At 42.0% G+C, this 16,928-nt stretch overlaps 2 protein-coding genes across 7 annotated transcripts in view; one reads left to right on the top strand and one right to left on the bottom strand.

Annotated features, from left to right (window-relative positions):
* Positions 1-232: 232 nt before the first annotated feature.
* On the bottom strand, positions 233-10,305 carry LOC113027194 (nuclear receptor coactivator 5). Of its 2 annotated transcripts, XM_026176812.2 has the most exons (9): positions 10,109-10,305; positions 9,913-9,999; positions 8,284-8,357; positions 7,985-8,108; positions 5,617-5,816; positions 2,479-2,757; positions 2,190-2,360; positions 1,778-2,017; positions 233-1,688 (listed from the first exon to the last, which is right to left on the bottom strand). In XM_026176812.2, exons 1-9 carry the CDS (start codon positions 10,168-10,170, stop codon positions 1,651-1,653), a joined length of 1,275 nt encoding a protein of 424 aa, XP_026032597.1. In that variant the 5' UTR covers positions 10,171-10,305; the 3' UTR covers positions 233-1,650. The 2 variants fall into 2 exon arrangements, with proteins under 2 accessions (XP_026032597.1, XP_026032599.1); XM_026176814.2 differs by lacking the exon at positions 9,913-9,999.
* A 5,234-nt stretch (positions 10,306-15,539) lies between these two features.
* cnot1 (CCR4-NOT transcription complex, subunit 1) overlaps positions 15,540-16,928 on the top strand; it is a 30,894-nt gene continuing 29,505 nt past the window's right edge. For all 5 annotated transcript variants that reach the window (XM_026176808.2, XM_026176811.2, XM_026176809.2 and 2 more), the window contains exon 1: positions 15,540-15,679. The gene's annotated coding sequence lies outside the window, so the exon portion shown is untranslated. The remainder of the gene's footprint in view (positions 15,680-16,928) is intronic.

Genomic DNA, 16,928 nt, shown 5'->3' with positions numbered 1-16,928 from the left:
AGTTCGCTACCATGAAGCCTGGAAGCTGTTTCCTGTGTGTTACTGTACAGCAGCTCAGGCAAGCTTCCAGTATGGAAATAAAAATGAGTCCAGAAATCTCCATCCACGCGAGAGCTTCAACTGGAGCTTAAAAAAATCCTCATACAACTTTAAAAACCGATGCAGCGAAACCAAAGCCTGTCCAGGCCTCACTCGCTGCTGCAGCAGCTCGTTGTACAAAATACACAAAGGGTTCACTTTTATGTTTTATTCACTTAAATAGACTGATCAATACGTATGTGTTAGGAATTTGAGCACTAACATCTATTCAGACTCTTACAGAAAGATGCGTCAGTTTGGTGAACTTGTATCAAGATGTTCATTTTAATTCGTAATAAAAGAAAAACGTCTCAAAACATTTATAAATGTTTTCTTTGAAAATATAATCGGGACTCCAAACCTGTTCAACATCAGCACGCCGCACAGCAAAGGGAAAAGCATACAGTGGTTCAAAAACATGAAGAAAAAAAACATTTTTACAGTATCTACAAAAGCAAAGCGTTTGTCTTTGTGAGGCCTCAGCCTCCCGCAGCTCCAACAGAAAAAGGCTTCTTAACCAGATAAATGCTTTTCAGTAATGCTAATAAATATTAGCAACAAAACAACAGTGTGCTAGAAATTCTAGCAATGACAAAAAAAGCCACATATGATAAGTAGTTGTTTGTTCCAGACTCGTGTGCTCTGCCTGCATCACATATTTAACAGATATTAAGCTTAAAGGCTGAAACCCACAGCGTGTAACCAAACCTGTGGAGCCTTCTTACTCACATCAGACCTGCCATTCAGAAAATATGTGGTCACTGGACTTATAATGAAGAGAGTCGCATTTCTTTCATTTATGCTGGGAAATAGTTGGAGCTTAGTCTTGTGCTTTGATAGAAGGACTCTGTCAGAAGCCTGGGTAACAAAACAAAGCTGATAGTTGCAATTCCAATGTCACAAGGACGATTATTTTACTGAAATGTACTGTACACGACAGCGATTTTACTGTGCACAGTGCAGGAAATGCAATTTAACAAATACACGTGTTTGTGTTCTGCCATGAAGATACTGCATGCATCATACAGAGTCCTTCAGAGTGACCGTTTTCCTCTGTGGCACAAATAAAATTACACATGAATCAAGTTATATTTGAACCAGAAATACGGCTCCGAAGAACAAACCATTATAAAGTGAAATATCTGTTGTCCAGAGAAACTTTGAGAAATTCAAAGCACCATGTTGAAAAACTGTACACAGCAAGTAGGCTCGTGGCGTTTAATACAGAAGACGTCCTGTTGCAGCCGTGATTGGGTATTGATTACTGCGTGGCTGTATTTCTGTGCAATCAGCTAAACGAACTACCTGATGGACCTGTGCAACACTCACCAACAGTTACAGACCCTGACGGACAAAACATAAAAAAGGCACCGATGCCTTGGGGGGGGGGGGGGGGGGGTCTTAACATTACCACTCAAACCACCCACAGTGAGCTGAAGACATAACATCAACTTTCATTTATCTTCCAGCTAAATTTAGATAAAAAACATAAAAAAGGATGCTTTTGCTCTAACATGAAGTGATACACTGTTCATAACCTGCAAATTTGTGTGTGTGTGTGCGTCTCATTTCCTAATGCCGGGGGACACTCTGACGAAGAAGAGGAGCACCTGAGAAAACAAAGAGGCAAAAAACACGACTTTAGGACAAAAGTTTAAGAAAAGAAAGAAAAACCCCCCAAAAGAAACCAAAGACCAACCTGGAGACGACAGAAGTGGAGGGCGAGCACTCTTTAGAGTGGGAGGGGCTCCTCTAGTGGGACCTCTGGGGCCTGGGTGGAACACAGGAGGAGGGTGGAGCAGGGGCCCACGAGGCACACCGGGACCGCCGTAAGGGATGTGTGACGACAGGGGACCTCGGACAATTGGGCCCCCTAACGACGGACCAGGAAGGCGATGCAAGGAGAGCAGCGGAGGAGGTTTGGTTTTGGGATGAGCAACTAAAAATAAAAAGAAGCAAATCAGCCTCTAGCTGTTCATGATTAGCAATGCCGTGGTAGGTTTTAGCACTCTCACCAAAGTAGGACACCAGGACTTTTCATCATGCTTCACAGCCTCACAGCATTAAAGGTTTGACAGATTTAAAAAGACACAAAGAGGGAAAACCCAAACCTGGTGAAGGCAAGAGGGGTACAGGTGAAGGTGAGGCGTGGTCTCCCATGGGCCCCCCTGTTAAAGATGCAGGCTGAGGCTGTGGTGGCCCAGATGGAGTCGGAAGCAGAGGAGGTGGTTTCCCCAACCCTGGAGGTAACATGATCCCTTTCTCACCCTCACTGTTGGAAGCTGAAGAGATAAAACGCAGGTGAAACAGAGATATATGACCTAAGGACAAAGCAAAGCTGATACAAGAAGTCAAAGCTGAAACAGCGCTTCTGTAGGAACTGCTGTGTAATCGTTTCACCTTGTACGTGGTCCTGCCGAGAGCGCACGTACTCCGAGATGGTTTCCAACTCCTCGGGGTACAGATGGACACCCTCGCCTAACAGTACGAGGAGCTGACGTGTTTCAGAGGGAACGGTGTGGCGCGCGATCTTTTCTCGATCCAGAAAGTCATCGAGCAGCTGCGACGCCTCGGCTGCAATGTCTGCTGGGTCCCTCGGGGGTCGCTCTTTAGCCAGTCCACGGTTGTACTCTGCTAGAACAAAGTCCATGGCCTGGTCTTTGGGCATGTTTCGATGGACTGAGGAGGGAAAGGGAACGGTAACGGTGAAGTGTCATGAGGCTGAGGTAGGAGAAAGAGGTGAAAAAAAGATCCCTTTCAGCTCGCGCTGAGATCGTTTTGATGTCAATGTTGGGATCAGCTGATTAAATTAGTATTTTGGTAAGTAATGCTTCGGGGGGTGGGGGTGGTGTTGGATTGCTGGATGTGTGGCACTGAGGGACATGCATTTTGTGCAAATACGTGCATTATCAGTAACTTTAATACAACCTGATTAGTAAGTACTGAATTTATCTAAATGTGCATCCAGACATTTTATTCTAAATATAATGAATGGTGACGCTTTTTCAGCTTTGTTTCTGAGGACAGACAATTGTGTTTGTTGAATTGATCTAATTTTGGTTGAATTCACCTAACAATGTGTTTAACATTTGTGTTATAAAGATTAGGTCGTGTATGTGTGCTAATAAAGCATAAAATGTCATTTTAAGCAGATTTAAAGCAAACTGCACATTATTACAACTTGAGTTTGATTTTATCCAGAGCCTGGGTCATGCCTCTGTAAAACCGGCCACACGCTTCGTCCAGGAGGATACAAAAGATAAAAATGAAAATCCCCACAGTTACGAGGTTAGATCATAAAGGTCCATAAAACCATAACTGATTTAAATGTAGCCAGTTTCCTCCTCGTGATCATATTTAGAGCCAGTATCTGATCTGATGCAGATCCAAAGTTCAGCTCAGGCTTTGGAGTCGAGGATTACTCTCTGTTAAAAAGTGCTGCTTGTTCAGCTTCGACCTAAAATTTCTCAGTTTGAGAAACCACAGGCATCAGGAGCATGGTCACGGTCTCCTTTTGACATTCACAGCAAATCTGCTTCCCAGGTTCAGATGTGAAAATGCAGTCCTACAGTAGGAGTCCGACCGTAGGAGTTCGAAGGAGAAAACTGGGTCAGCTGAACTGTGATACACGCCGCTGTGGAACTGTGAAAGGATTTGTATACAATCTTCACACTAGGGCTGCCACGATTAGTCGACTAGTCACGATTACGTCGACTATCAACTAATCGACTAATTTAATAGTCGACGCGTCGTTTGAAGCTTTGTAAGATCCTGAAAGGCGCAGGAATAAGTAGCAGGATTTAAGAGCTCAGTTTCCAACAATGGCGGCAGCTAGTTAGTTTTAATGTTACTCTTATTATTCTTTCTGGGTCACAAAATAAACGTTTAACATATTTTCAGGTAAGAATGTAGCTGTGTAAACCTCAAATATCTGCTCAGTTTATCAGGACACCACATATTTTCAAAAGCGCTCCGACGTTTTCGGAGACGTCTGTTACCCACTAGCTCGATAGCGAGCCGGGGGCTAGGCTAACTAGAGCCGTGAGAACACCGGACTCCCGGCAGATCGTTTTCAAACCCACCGCCGCCTTTCGCTACTCAGGTTAAACATATATGAGTCACTTAGATAACTTAAACATGTTATTGTTTGGCTTTTTTCTGTGTTTTTTATTTGTTGATGAGATGAGATAGCCTTAATTTTTCAGTTCCAGGTCTTTTGCCCACAACCGAGATGACAGACCTTTATTTGTTCCTGAGTAAATCGGTTTGGCTGAGATTAAAGTTATTAGATTAGGTTAGATTAGATAAAATAAAACTTTATTAATCCACTGGGTGGTTTTCACACAGCTGAACAAACGTCAAACAGAAAATTGATTAAACAGAAGTGTGAGATGGTCGAGAATTTACTCCGGTGTCCCGTTATATTTTAGGGAGCAAAGCGCAGACGACTGAGTTTATTAAACTTCACCGAGACAATCTGCAAATTTCATTAAAATTTAATAAACTACCATCTTGTGTTTATTTTTAGTTAGCACAGACCTTAAACACATAAAGCTGTAAGCTAATGATGGTTATATAAGAGCAGATGCTGCTGGTGCAATAAGCTGTACGTTTTCTGTCCAATGGATGATGACCTGATTAGTCGACTAATCGCAAAAATAATCGGTGACTAGTCGACTATCAAAATAATCGTTTGTGGCAGCCCTACTTCACACCATCCTGAGAATTTTCTGTCCTCCCTGAAATGAAGTTTCAGCTGAAACGTTGTAGTTTTGCGACACTTGGTACATCTGGTTCCCACAGGACTGAGGTGACACAGAAATACTTTTATGGTCTGTGTTGCTAAACATCTCGACTGCACCTCATATGCAGCTGAACCTGACCTCAAGCCCAGGTCTTGCGTTTGGCACCTGGCACAGATCGTGCATACGTCTGATAATAATACAGATTTGGTTTATTTGTTTTTGTTAAGAGTAACACTCACGTTATCGCACAAAAATCAAAGATGAAGTGAAGTTGGTGTGTAAGCTAACAAATAGTCTGAATGGTAGCTACAACGTTGCCTTTGTGCCGTCTTCCAAAGAAGTCTGATTGTTGGTTTGGTCTGGTTTGTTATTTGGTTTAAGATAGCAGTTAGTGACAGAACTGATGACCCATAAAATGAAACACATGTTGTAATAAATTGACCGTTTTTTAGTTTTTGGTTTGGTTTTTTTGGGATGTATTGTCATGTATTGTTGTGTGAAGTATATGCATGTGCTAGCCAAAGGATCGTTTGCCAAGATCCAGCTATTAACATGTAGATATGATAGACTCAGCACAGTTTTTAAATGCATGCATGACTGAAGAACTGTAGCTTTGTGTAACTTTAGATAGTGGTCTTTTAAATGGTAGTGTGTCTTTTTAATTTATTTGGTTTTACAAGAAATTTGTTTTAGACCTCGTGTTTAAAGATGTGGAATCTACAGACTGTTGAACTGAGCCTAGTAAAAGGGATGGTTTGGTAAGTTTGAAGGAATACGAGGGGTACGAACTTACTTTTGAGGGATTCTGAGAATATGATAACAGTGCAGGAGGACAGAGCTACGTTTGTCTGCTCCACCAGAATACATAAGGGGGAGCCTTCTGCTCGGACATCCTGTAGGGCCCGGGTCAGGCCCGATTCCGCTTGAAGGTAGAGCATTTCCACTGACAGGCCACGCTCCTGCAAGCACTGGCTTAGCGATTTGGGGTAATCCCTTTGAGAGGAAGAGAAACACTTTGTTAACGTGACATTTCTATATTAAGCGACTCACCTCGTATAGGAGATACCCCGAGTTAAATCTGTGACGGAGCAAAGGGTGACTCCTTCATTTAAAATGTGCTTTCCCAACAAAAACAGTGTTTTATGTGAAGCTAACACAGATTTTCAAATCTCTCATCGGTGTGATTAGTGTTGTATTGTGGGTTTATTCTTAATGAGATGTTTGTACCGTAAATATTATAATACTAGTATTTCCTAGTGTCTTTGGGATACTGAGAAAGTCAAATAAAGTGCTGCATCAATTTATACTTATCAATAAGCATTTTATAACTGCCAGTCCATCTGTATCAACTGAGTCTCATAGTTAGCTTGAGTTATACTCCTGTGCTGAACCAATTCCAGTGGTTGACACCCTTGTGACTATACTAGTAGGACACTTTATTAAGTACACCCTGCAAGTTCAACAAGGTGCTGGAAACCATTCCACATTAAATGTGTCCCCTAAAATCAGCACTCTCTCTGATTCTGATGCTCAGTTTGAACTTCAGCAAGTCTTCTTGGACACGTCTGTATACCCAGTATAGGGTGCATGGCCGTGCCATTCAACACAGGAGTATGGCCTAAATCAAGCCTAAGCGGCCATATTTGTGATTCAAATTAATCGTTGCTTTTAGTGTAGAAGTGCGTGAAAATTGACTGATGATGTTGCAATCTTGCAGAGCATAAGGAGTGCAAGTTTTTTAGTGTGCTTTGACCGCTACTCTGTTAGACTTTTACCATGTGTAGAATGTCATGGTCGGGGGGTGGGGGGGTCCAATTTCACTGCAGGTGCAAACTTGCATGTGACAAATAAAGGTTTGTTTGATTGATTGATTACTGGTTTACAACTGTGGCAGTTTTTCAAAAGCATAAAATAAAGAGTATTTTAACAGAACGTGATCCAAGTGGCACATTTGATATGTGAAAGGTGTATTCAAGAATGTTTAACCTTCACATGTATGTATCTGTTAATGTACTTCAATGCAAATCAGTGTGTAGTTGAACACTGAATTTTAAAGATGTGCTACATGACATTTTTTGACTGTGCATAAATGAATACAATCTTCGTTACTGACTGATCAAGACACCAAAAACAAACAGCTGTTCCAACTTTATGTAAATGTGTTTGTGTGAGTGACAAAGTGAGGTGTTTTTTTGCTGGTGTTCACGTTGCTTCGTCTGTGGTTGTCAGTTATCACAACTAATTTAACAGACAATCATTCAACACAACACAGGAAGAAAACTACGTGTGCAAAAAAACCTGTGGGCTTTTACTTTGGTTTTTGTTTGTTGCCATGGTGACAAAGCTTCACAGCAGACATCTGCATTGGAAATGTGGTTATATGAACACTTACACACAGGGTCTGCGTGTGAAACACTGTTAATACATCAACAAAAAGACTTTCCAAAGGGAACAAGAACCTAAACTTGAGTAGCCAGAACAAATTTGAAGTTACAGCACGTTAAATGTGAACAAAGCCTCGTAGCTGAAACGATTTGCAGCCTGCACAGCACACCAAGAAAGTAAAGAAAGGCAAGCAAAAAACTGACGGTGATAATAAAAGGATAAGATCTGATACAGAGTTATAAGTCCTTCTGCTCCTAACACTTTCATTGCCTCATACTTACTGACACATCAAAACAGCTTTCATCCAATAAGTCTCATCCTGCAGGGAACCAAAACTCCACAGTCATGGTCTGCAGCTGCTGCTGGAAGCACTCATTTGTTCTGCGGTCTCTGTGAGCTTAGCACAGCAGCACAAGAACCAGTCCTCCATCTGCTGCAGGCTCTGATTAAAGTGACCCTAAAGCTCACAGCAGAGCTCCAAAGCAGGAGGACGACTACTGTGGCCAGCTGCAGTCCAAGACGGTGCAGTTGACTCAATGACACTGAGAAACACTACAACAGTAACCTGGCCAGCAAGCCAACCGGTAGGGAAAACACCAGCCGGGGAAAGGTTGTTAGCATCAACTAAGGTTTTAATATAAGACTGAGGAAGATAGAAAAACAAAAGATAATATGAGTCGGCCCGAGTGTGGGGAAACACTGAATGATATCAGTCTCCTCACGCTGATAGTAAAGGATAAACCAGCAAATTCTGTTGGCAATGAATAAATACTCACAGGCACTGTTTGGTAACAGAGAGAACCACGCAGTCGGCTGGCTTCCTCTCCTCCTGCACCTGTCTGTAGAACTTCTGATACAGCGTTTTACGTCTGTCTGCTGGAGTGCCACCCTCTGGTTTGGCTGGAAGTTTGAGAACGGTGACGTTGAAAGAGACTCGAAAAGCGGCAAAAATATTACTGCACTCTTTTCTTCTTTGGATCAATGTGTAATTAAGATTTTAGAGTATTTAAAAACATGTCTTGTGTAAAGCGTATCCATTTTGCTCATACGGACAAAACAAAGAAACAAATCTCACCATTTGGCTGATGCTTGTAGCCCTCGTACTTCACACTTCCACTGTAGTTTTGGATTTGCTCTAGCTCTTCATAACTGAAAAAAAAGCAGTGAAAAGTGTCATAACAGTTTAATATGGGAGGTATTTCTATGCCTCCTCTACGACACCTTAATATGACGAGCATATAAATATCCAAAAATAGATTTTCTGAAAGTGAGACTCAGAGAGCAAGTGCACGAAGGAGCCTGTGCGTCCGACATTCAGTGCATCAAAGTTTTAAGTTTCACTCAAACAGCTTTTTCCCCTCACAACACAGAAACAATAGTAGACTGTTGCAAACACCGTATTCCTGATGTCTTACTAAAACATTACGTCAGCATATTCTGACATTCACACTTTCAAAGGATTCACAGCTAAAGTGTTGAAATATTTGATTTTGTCATAGTTGACAGTAAAATTACATCCGTCTTCTGTCCCAAAGTACAGAATAGAGACTAAAGTATGGGATCACCCACACTTTAGACCCACGGGAGCTGCTCAGCTGCCGGAACCCAAACCCTGAAACTCCAGTGGCATGTCAGCACAGATGTTCATTGAGAAGTTTGGAAATGTGGAGTTGGTGAGTCAGCAGAGCGCAGTCGGTGACCCCACTCTCTAACTTTACGTTCGTGACCGAGTGGCTGGTTGCTAAACTTTACAAAAACACATCTTACAGTTGACTGTGGAATATGTAGGAGAGAAGAAACTGTTGCAGTGACGGTATCCTATTATAGTACGACGCTCAAATTCAGCGTACTCGTTTGAATGACCCATCCCGTCACAAATGTTTGGAACGCCACAGCCAGGAGCACACACCTGTGACACCTCACTTAAAGATAAAAGGTGGGCCCCAATTCTTCCATCCATATAGCACATGCTCTACAGTGAACAGTGTGCAATATTTTTCTCATCAGGAAGCAGCAGTAACACGTTACTTCTATACTAGTCTGGTGACATGGCCGCAAAAAAGTCAGTGCAGTTTGCACAGAGCTCAGAACAGCTGCTTTCAGCTTATATACTCTAACTAAGCACTAACAGTTTTACAACACACACTAAAAATTAATGTTCAGGTAACTTTAGTTCATTTTACATCTATGATTCCAAACTACCAAGCTTCTATCAGTACCTGCTTTGCCTGTTGCACATGCAATTATGAACTTACCCAAATAAAAGTGATTTCTGTGTTAAAGATGAGTCTACAACCTCGCTAGGCAGCTGAAACTGTAAGTGTACTCAAACTGGAGAGCTGCATTCAAAGTTTGGTCTAACCAGTTAAACCTGTAAACAAGATCCTAGAATTATTTGTTTCATGATTTACCTTCAGGGAGGAAAGAAAAGTCTGGCTGGGAAGGAAGTAAGATGTTCCCCAGTGCTGACATAAAGAGAGTTGGGCAGCTATAAGGAACTATTAAATATGACTTATAGCAACTTGGAGGCTTTAAATGCAGTTTTTATTTACTAAGACGGTGCATTTTCTTTCATCTAAAACAAAACCATGAATGACGTGTAGCACTACACACAGAAGTGAAGGTGCACAGTAAATCACTCATAATAAAGCTTTGGTCACTTTAAACCATTGCCGACAACAAAAAGGCTGCCCGAGGCTGGTACCTGTCCAGGGCATCCTTGAGCTCTTCGGTCCTCTCCTCTCTGGTTGGGTATGGAGCTGCCCTCCGAAACACACGCGGCTGTGGAGCACTACACAGCACAGGTGGCGGTTTATAGCGCCGCTAATTGACAGCGTTTCACGTTTCTATATTATTGTGAGCTAGCAGCTAATGCTAACCTCGCTAGCCTGGAAACTCACCTTCCGTTAGGGTTACCGGATGGCCGCCGACCACCCGCAGGTGATTTCACCCAAGACGACATTTTGCCTGCCTTTAAACTTCACCTCAGCAAAAGGCAGCTTTAAAAACACCCAGAAAAAGACGCTCTCCTGGTGTTATTCCGCCAATGTTACCAGATACAGCCTGTGGTGATGAACGAGGAGGGGAAGAGCTCTTCTTCTGGCTTTACTGCTCTCACAGTGTGTAGGTGCACCATCGCCCCCTGCTGGACGACCCTCTAATAACATTAATGGTTGCGCCTTTGAAACTCCTAGCAGCTTGTAGCTCTTTGTTTACACATTAAAAGTGATTTGTAAACAAACAGGCAGAAACGAAACTACAAATTAACTAAATGTAGGTGTTAAATTTAAAACTTGACAAATAATTAATAACTAAGGATGTAAAAAAATGAAATATAAAGTGATAATAATCGTGAAACACATATATTAGTAAATAAATATATGACATATAACTCCATTAATTAGTTGAATTAAAAATACAGATTTCAGTACAGCATTTACATTTGTACACTGCTGTTTATTGTCATATTGTTTTTCTTCTTTCTTCAAATCAAATCAAATCACTTTTTATTGTCACATCACATGTGCAGGCACACTGGCACAGCACATGCGAGTGAAATTCTTGTGTGCGAGCCCCACAAGCAACAGAGATGTGCAAACACAACAACACAAACGAGCAAAATACAAGAATGGCCAACCTGAAACTAATAAATATATGTACAATATATAATAGTGTATGCATTTCTGGATGTGTATACTAAATATTTTCCTACGTGTGTGTGTGTGTGTGTGTGTGTGTGTGTGTGTGTGTGTGTGTATACACATTTTTACAAATTAAATAGTAAAAAAATAAAATAATAATAATAATAATAAAATATACAGAGTTGAATATGTGCAAAACAGTGGCGTTACTGTACAGTGTGGAGTGCATAATGTTGAAGTTCCAGTAGTGAAGCTGAGGTGTCTATGACGTGTTCAGCAGTCTGATGGCCTGGTGGAAGAAGCTGTCTCTCAGTCTGCTGGTACGGGACCGGATGCTGCAGAACCTCCTTCCTGATGGAAGCAGTCTGAACAGTTTATGGCTGGGGTGACTGGAGTCCTTGATGATCCTCCCCGCTTTCCTCAGGCAGCGCTTCCTGTAGATGTCTTGGAGGGAGGGAAGCTCACCTCCAATTATCCGTTCAGAGCACCGCACTACTCGCTGGAGAGCTTTGCAGTTGTAGGCGGTGCTGTTGCTTCTGCTCCTTCAGATTAATAATCTCCCTCCATCTCACTAGCATGCATCTCTGTCACACCAACTCACAGCAAGTCCTCCTTTCTTTGTGGTCTTCCTCCTTTCTTCCTGCCTGTCAGCTCCGTATTCGCCATCCTTTGTAAAATACATGCACTGTCCTCCCACTGCACATGTCCAAACATACTTGAGTCCAAATAACTCAGTTTGAGTATTTTCTCTGATATTCTCCTTTACAATCCTGTCCATTCAGGTCACTCACATCACTCATTTGCCTCCTCTCCTCTTCATTACCTGTTTAGTTTTTCTTTCGCTGACATTTTTTAGCAGTACTCCTTTTCAAAATTATCCATGTAAAAAACAGTGACCACAAACAAACCCTGACCTTGCATATCAGGTTCACTCAAGTGACAGCAGTAAAGTAAAAACTGAGTATCACAAAAAAACAAACAAAAAACCAATACCTGGGTTGGTTTAATTAAGAGGGAAGCTGGAAGCATCTGTGAGGATACCACTTTAGGATTTTTCACTTTAATCAACACTCAGCAATCCAGGTGAATGATCTGCCTGTGGCTTTACAGATAATAGCCTGTCTGATCTTCAGTGAATCATAAGCACACCTGCATGTTCTTTTTATCTTTTAGAGAAAGCTTTGATTGCTTAGAAACAAATACGTTAATGGGTTTGGTTATGCTTCGAAAGATGTGACGACCATACTGTGTACTGTGGGTTGGAGGAGAGGGCCATGCCATCTGTGGTTACAGATAAGGAAGACAACCGAAGATAAAGAGAGAGCAGATTTCTCCTGTTTTGGCTTCCTTTCATTGGCTTCCTGTTAAATCCAGAATTCAAAATCCTGCTCCTCACATACAAGGTCTTAAATAATCAGGCCCCATCTTATCTTAATGACCTTGTAGTACCATATCACCCTATTAGAGCACTTCGCTCTCGCTCTGCAGGCCTACTTGTTGTTCCTAGAGTATTTAAAAGTAGAATGGGAGGCAGAGCCTTCAGTTTTCAGGCCCCTCTTCTATGGAACCAGCTTCCAGTTTGGATTCAGGAGACAGACACTATCTCTACTTTCAAGATTAGGCTTCAAACTTTTCTTTTTGCTAAAGCATATAGTTAGGGCTGGACCAGGTGACCCTGAATCCTCCCTTAGTTATGCTGCAATAGACGTAGGCTGCCGGGGGATTCCCATGATGCACTGGGTGTTTCTTCTCTCTGCATTGAATCATACTTGTTATTAACCTCTGTCTCTCTTCCACAGCATGTCTTTTATCCTGTCTTCCTTCTCTCAACCCAACCAATCACAGCAGATGGCCCCGCCCCCCCTGAGCCTGGCTCTGTTGAAGGTTTCTTCCTGTTAAAAGGGAGTTTTTCCTTCCCACTGTCACCAAAGTGCTTGCTCATAGGGGTCATATGATTGTTGGGTTTTTCTCTGTATGTATAATTGTAGGGTCTACCTTACAATAAAAAAACCTAATTGAGGCGACTGTTGGTGTGATTTGGCACTGTATAAATAAAAGCGAATTGAACTGAACCAGGTTGGATCTCCATATTCTTCTGTTTCCATATCCTGAAACTATTATCCAGGGTGTATCTGACAGTACCGTCCCAGGAGACTCCAAATCAGCTGCACTGAGTTGTGCAGCTGACTTGGGTGTGTATAGTCCCATGTTGCCTTTTTCTGGAAAGGTTAATATAGGTTACGACTGACAATGCAGCCCTCAAGATACCTTGAGACAGCTGCACACGTCAGTACAATGATCACATTATATTCCGTTCATCTCCAAATCTCGATTTGAGGACATATCATCAGTAACTGATGGTTCAGTGAGGTTCAACATTTTAAAAATTACCCTTGGCAATTGTATCAAAGTCCATCAGTCCTTGGCACGTGTCTCTTGGCCAATTTTGTTTTCAAATTTGCTGTTATTCAGCACGGGGAAAAGTCTATCTATGACCTTTTCTAATAACATACATATGTATGTTTTAGTTACCTTAATGAAGATATGTCTTCATGATGGCATGAGAATCAACTATTATTTTAAGTGTGCTATCGTGACTTGACTCAGAGTTCACCCCTGTTTTTCTTTTCCTGGCACGCCTCCTGTTGTTTAAACTGTTTGTCACAGAGCAGAGCCTTCTTAATTTCCACTGCATCTCCAGTTCGAAGCTTTTGTCCTTATTGCCCCCCCTCTTTTTCAACCATTTTCTTTTTCAGAAGGACTTCCAGGGTTACCACATGAGCTTTAGTATGAAGCCCTATATTTACTGATGATTTATTAGAAGCTTGTGTTTTCCTTCAAGCTTTTTTCCCCCCTACTTCCTTCCTGTGTTGATCTTAAAACTGCTCATTAAGGGATTTATTGTCCTCCTTTATCTCCTAGAAAGAAAGCATCTCTGAGTCCCCGAGCAAGTGTGTTTCAAAACATGAATTCAAATTCATTGTGTTCAACAAAATGTGAAACTCTAGACAAAAAAACAAGGACTCGATAAAAAAAAAAGATGTTGAATACTTGGCAGTCGAATGAATGTTGGTTTTGATGAAGGAAACAATACCTGTCAGTCAAGATGGGAGCACCCAAAGAGGTTTCTGTGGGCGATCATGGCTCAAGAGTTGGCAGCTCGTCTTGTAATCAGAAGGTTGCCGGTTCGAGCCCCGGCTTGGACAGTCTCGGTCGTTGTGTCCTTGGGCAAGACACTTCACCCGTTGCCTACTGGTGGTGGTCAGAGGGCCCGGTGGCGCCAGTGTCCGGCAGCCTCGCCTCTGTCAGTGCGCCCCAGGGCAGCTGTGGCTACCATGTAGCTGCCATCACCAGTGTGTGAATGTGTGTGTGAATGACTGAATGTGTAAAGCGCTTTGGGGTCCTTAGGGACTAGTAAAGCGCTATATAAATACAGGCCATTTACCATTTCTGGACAACTATACAGCTAACATGTTGTATTATGTCAAGACTTGGTAAGATTTCACCTTAAGAATACCAAGCTATGAATAAAAACTGATTTTATCTTGTTTAATATTTTCAATATAATTCTATTTATGTTATTGGATAGTTAGATAACTAACGCTATCCAAACTTTGAGGATTGATTCAAGGATTTTTATTGTCATTCCAACACCTGTACTGATCAACAACAATGTGAACACAAGAGGAATATTTGCAGAACCAAGGAACTGAACATGTTTACAACATGTGCAGCAAATAGCACAAAGACAGGCGATTGCTCATATCTGTTGCTTTTGGTTGGGAGTAGCAGATGATAGAAAGCACCACCAAAGTTCAACCGTGTTAACTGTCTCTTAGTCTGGGAACTCTACTCTTGATGCTCCTGCCTGAGGGGAGGGGGACAATAATAGTGTGTGTCCTGGGTGACTATAGGCTCTTTCAAGATACAGCAGGTCCTTTTCCTGCATCTGCTGATGTAGATGTCCATGGTGGTGGTGAAGCTGCTGGCAACAATCCTCTGTGCAGCTTTCATCACCCTCAGTAGAGTCTTCTTCCCTGTCACAGAGCAGCCGCCACACCACATAGTGATGCACGAACCACACATCTGCAGAAGGAAGGAAGGAAGTGTTTTGGCTCCAGGTAAAATCCTTGCTGGAGACCATTTTCACACCTGCTTCCCCACTTTCTGTGCCACCTGAAATCTATATCTCATTTATTTTCTTGACATTGACGCTGACACCAAACTGCCTTTCCGCCTGCTTGTAGTCAGACCAACCTTGTAGGTATCTGGCCAACCCTGCAAGCTATAGGTGGGATCTTTTTTTGTTTAGCCGTACCATCCTTTTTTATTTACAACCTAATGAAACCCAAATCGTCTGCCATGTCCCTGAATTTACAACCCCAGTGACATCGTTTTCATCATTACAAAAGAAACAGAAAGCACAGGCTGCAGAGCACCAGCCTGCTCACCTTCACGTGTGAAATTTGCGCAGGTCCCTTTAAAATGTATTCCTTCCTAGTTTAGGGGGAAAAAATCTGCACAGCAAACCTTTTTATTTAGATATTTTTAATATCGCCAGTTTCATTGTTTGTCGTATATAACTTCTTCTCTTTTATCGTTTTAAATGAATAAAATACTGACTGAATATGTGGCGGTTTCAGGTGTGTGTCGCGCGAATAAGTTCACGCACTCGTCTCTCTCGAACCGTGAGCGCGCCGCGGCGGTGATAGTCGCCATTTTATTTTGAAAATCAAACTGAATTGAAGGCACGGCAACCCTTCCATTTCGTCAAGTTTGTTCCGAGAAACAAAAAGAGATGAGGATCTGAATTACTTTATTGAGAGCACGGTGAGGCTTGTGATATATTTAACAAATGATCGTGGATTGCTTTAGGTTGAGAAATTGGCACAAAAGCAGCGATATTAATACGGAGAATAGCCGTTAGCTCCCGGAGCGGGGGAGGTCTACTTGCTGAGAAACAGCTGTCATATTGGTGAACGCAAAAAAGTAAAAATTCCATAATTTAGCAAAGTTTTTCGTGTAGCGAAGGTACCGCTGTATACGTGTATTTGTTCAGGTAACACGTGAGATTTACGTTATGTCCGAAGATAGCAGTTTTAAGTAAAGTGTTAGCGATTCCATAAACTAGTCGGAGCCCGAAGAGAGAGCGAGGCTAGCGTTAAAAAGGTTAGTGCTAACGTTAGCTGACATGATCGCGCAAAACCCGTCCGAGTATTGCGCTCGCGGCCTTCAGGCTTCCGGCCAAATGTGGCGTTCCAAACCTTAGTAGTTGCTTACATAAACAACTTGTATCTGAATGTGTAAAAGGAATGCCATTTTATTCGATTCTGCTGTATAACAATAACCAACATGAAACGGGACTCACGTTGCCGTTAGCTTCACATTGCTAATGAGATAGCATTAGCCTGTACTCTCGCACCCGGGGCTGGTAATGGGTTAATGTTGGTATTTAATCAGCGACGAATGGTATCGATCCGATTTAAATTCCCGTTTAGACTTGGCTGAGTAAACAATAATACATCTCATGTTTTATGTTAATACGAAGCTAATATTCGGTGAACATAAGGGCTAACTGCTCCGTAGCAAGTGTTTATCAGCGTCATGGTGATAGTTAGCTCGAGTATTTGGCATGTTTCACTACTTGCTACATGAACCGAGTCCCTGAATCTTGACATTTTTTAAACGTTGTCTTTATTCGCATATTAAGACGTTTGGGTAAATTATGAATCTGTTAACGCTCATAAAAATGTCTCATGCTTGCGCATAGGTACTCTCCAAGATTTGGTAAGTTACGTTAGCCTGCTCTTTGTTTCAGTGTGTGATTTCCACACTTGTCCTTTTCTCATTGTAAACTCAGGGCTGGTTGCTTTTAACGCCACGTACTTTTTTGGGGGGCATTTCATTAAGTGACCAAACCGGAGTGACTCTGTTCCAAACATTACGGTGTTTTTAAGGCCTAGTGTAGTTTATGCAACCCTATACAATCTTAGTGCATATGTTGTACCAAACTGTGTGGCAGTAACTTCTTTCACTGTTGTTTCTGAATTTATTAGCAGATAAGTAGCCATGCAGTTAT

The sequence above is a fragment of the Astatotilapia calliptera genome, chromosome 7 (genome assembly GCF_964374335.1).
Source record: "Astatotilapia calliptera chromosome 7, fAstCal68.1, whole genome shotgun sequence".
Classification (NCBI taxonomy): Eukaryota; Metazoa; Chordata; class Actinopteri; order Cichliformes; family Cichlidae; genus Astatotilapia; species Astatotilapia calliptera.
This window is presented reverse-complemented; position numbering and strand designations above follow the sequence as displayed.

What these genes read in the sequence shown, in the direction of transcription:
- LOC113027194 (XM_026176812.2), bottom strand. Translation starts at nt 10,170, where the DNA reads ATGTCGTCTTGGGTGAAATCACCTGCGGGTGGTCGGCGGCCATCCGGT. An exon ending in ATTCTCAGAATCCCTCAAAA is followed by an intron (nt 2,758 to 5,616) that starts GTAAGTTCGTAC and finishes TTCCCTCCTCAG; the next exon opens with TCCATCGAAACATGCCCAAA. An exon ending in TCCACTTCTGTCGTCTCCAG is followed by an intron (nt 1,689 to 1,777) that starts GTTGGTCTTTGG and finishes TTGTTTTCTCAG; the next exon opens with GTGCTCCTCTTCTTCGTCAG.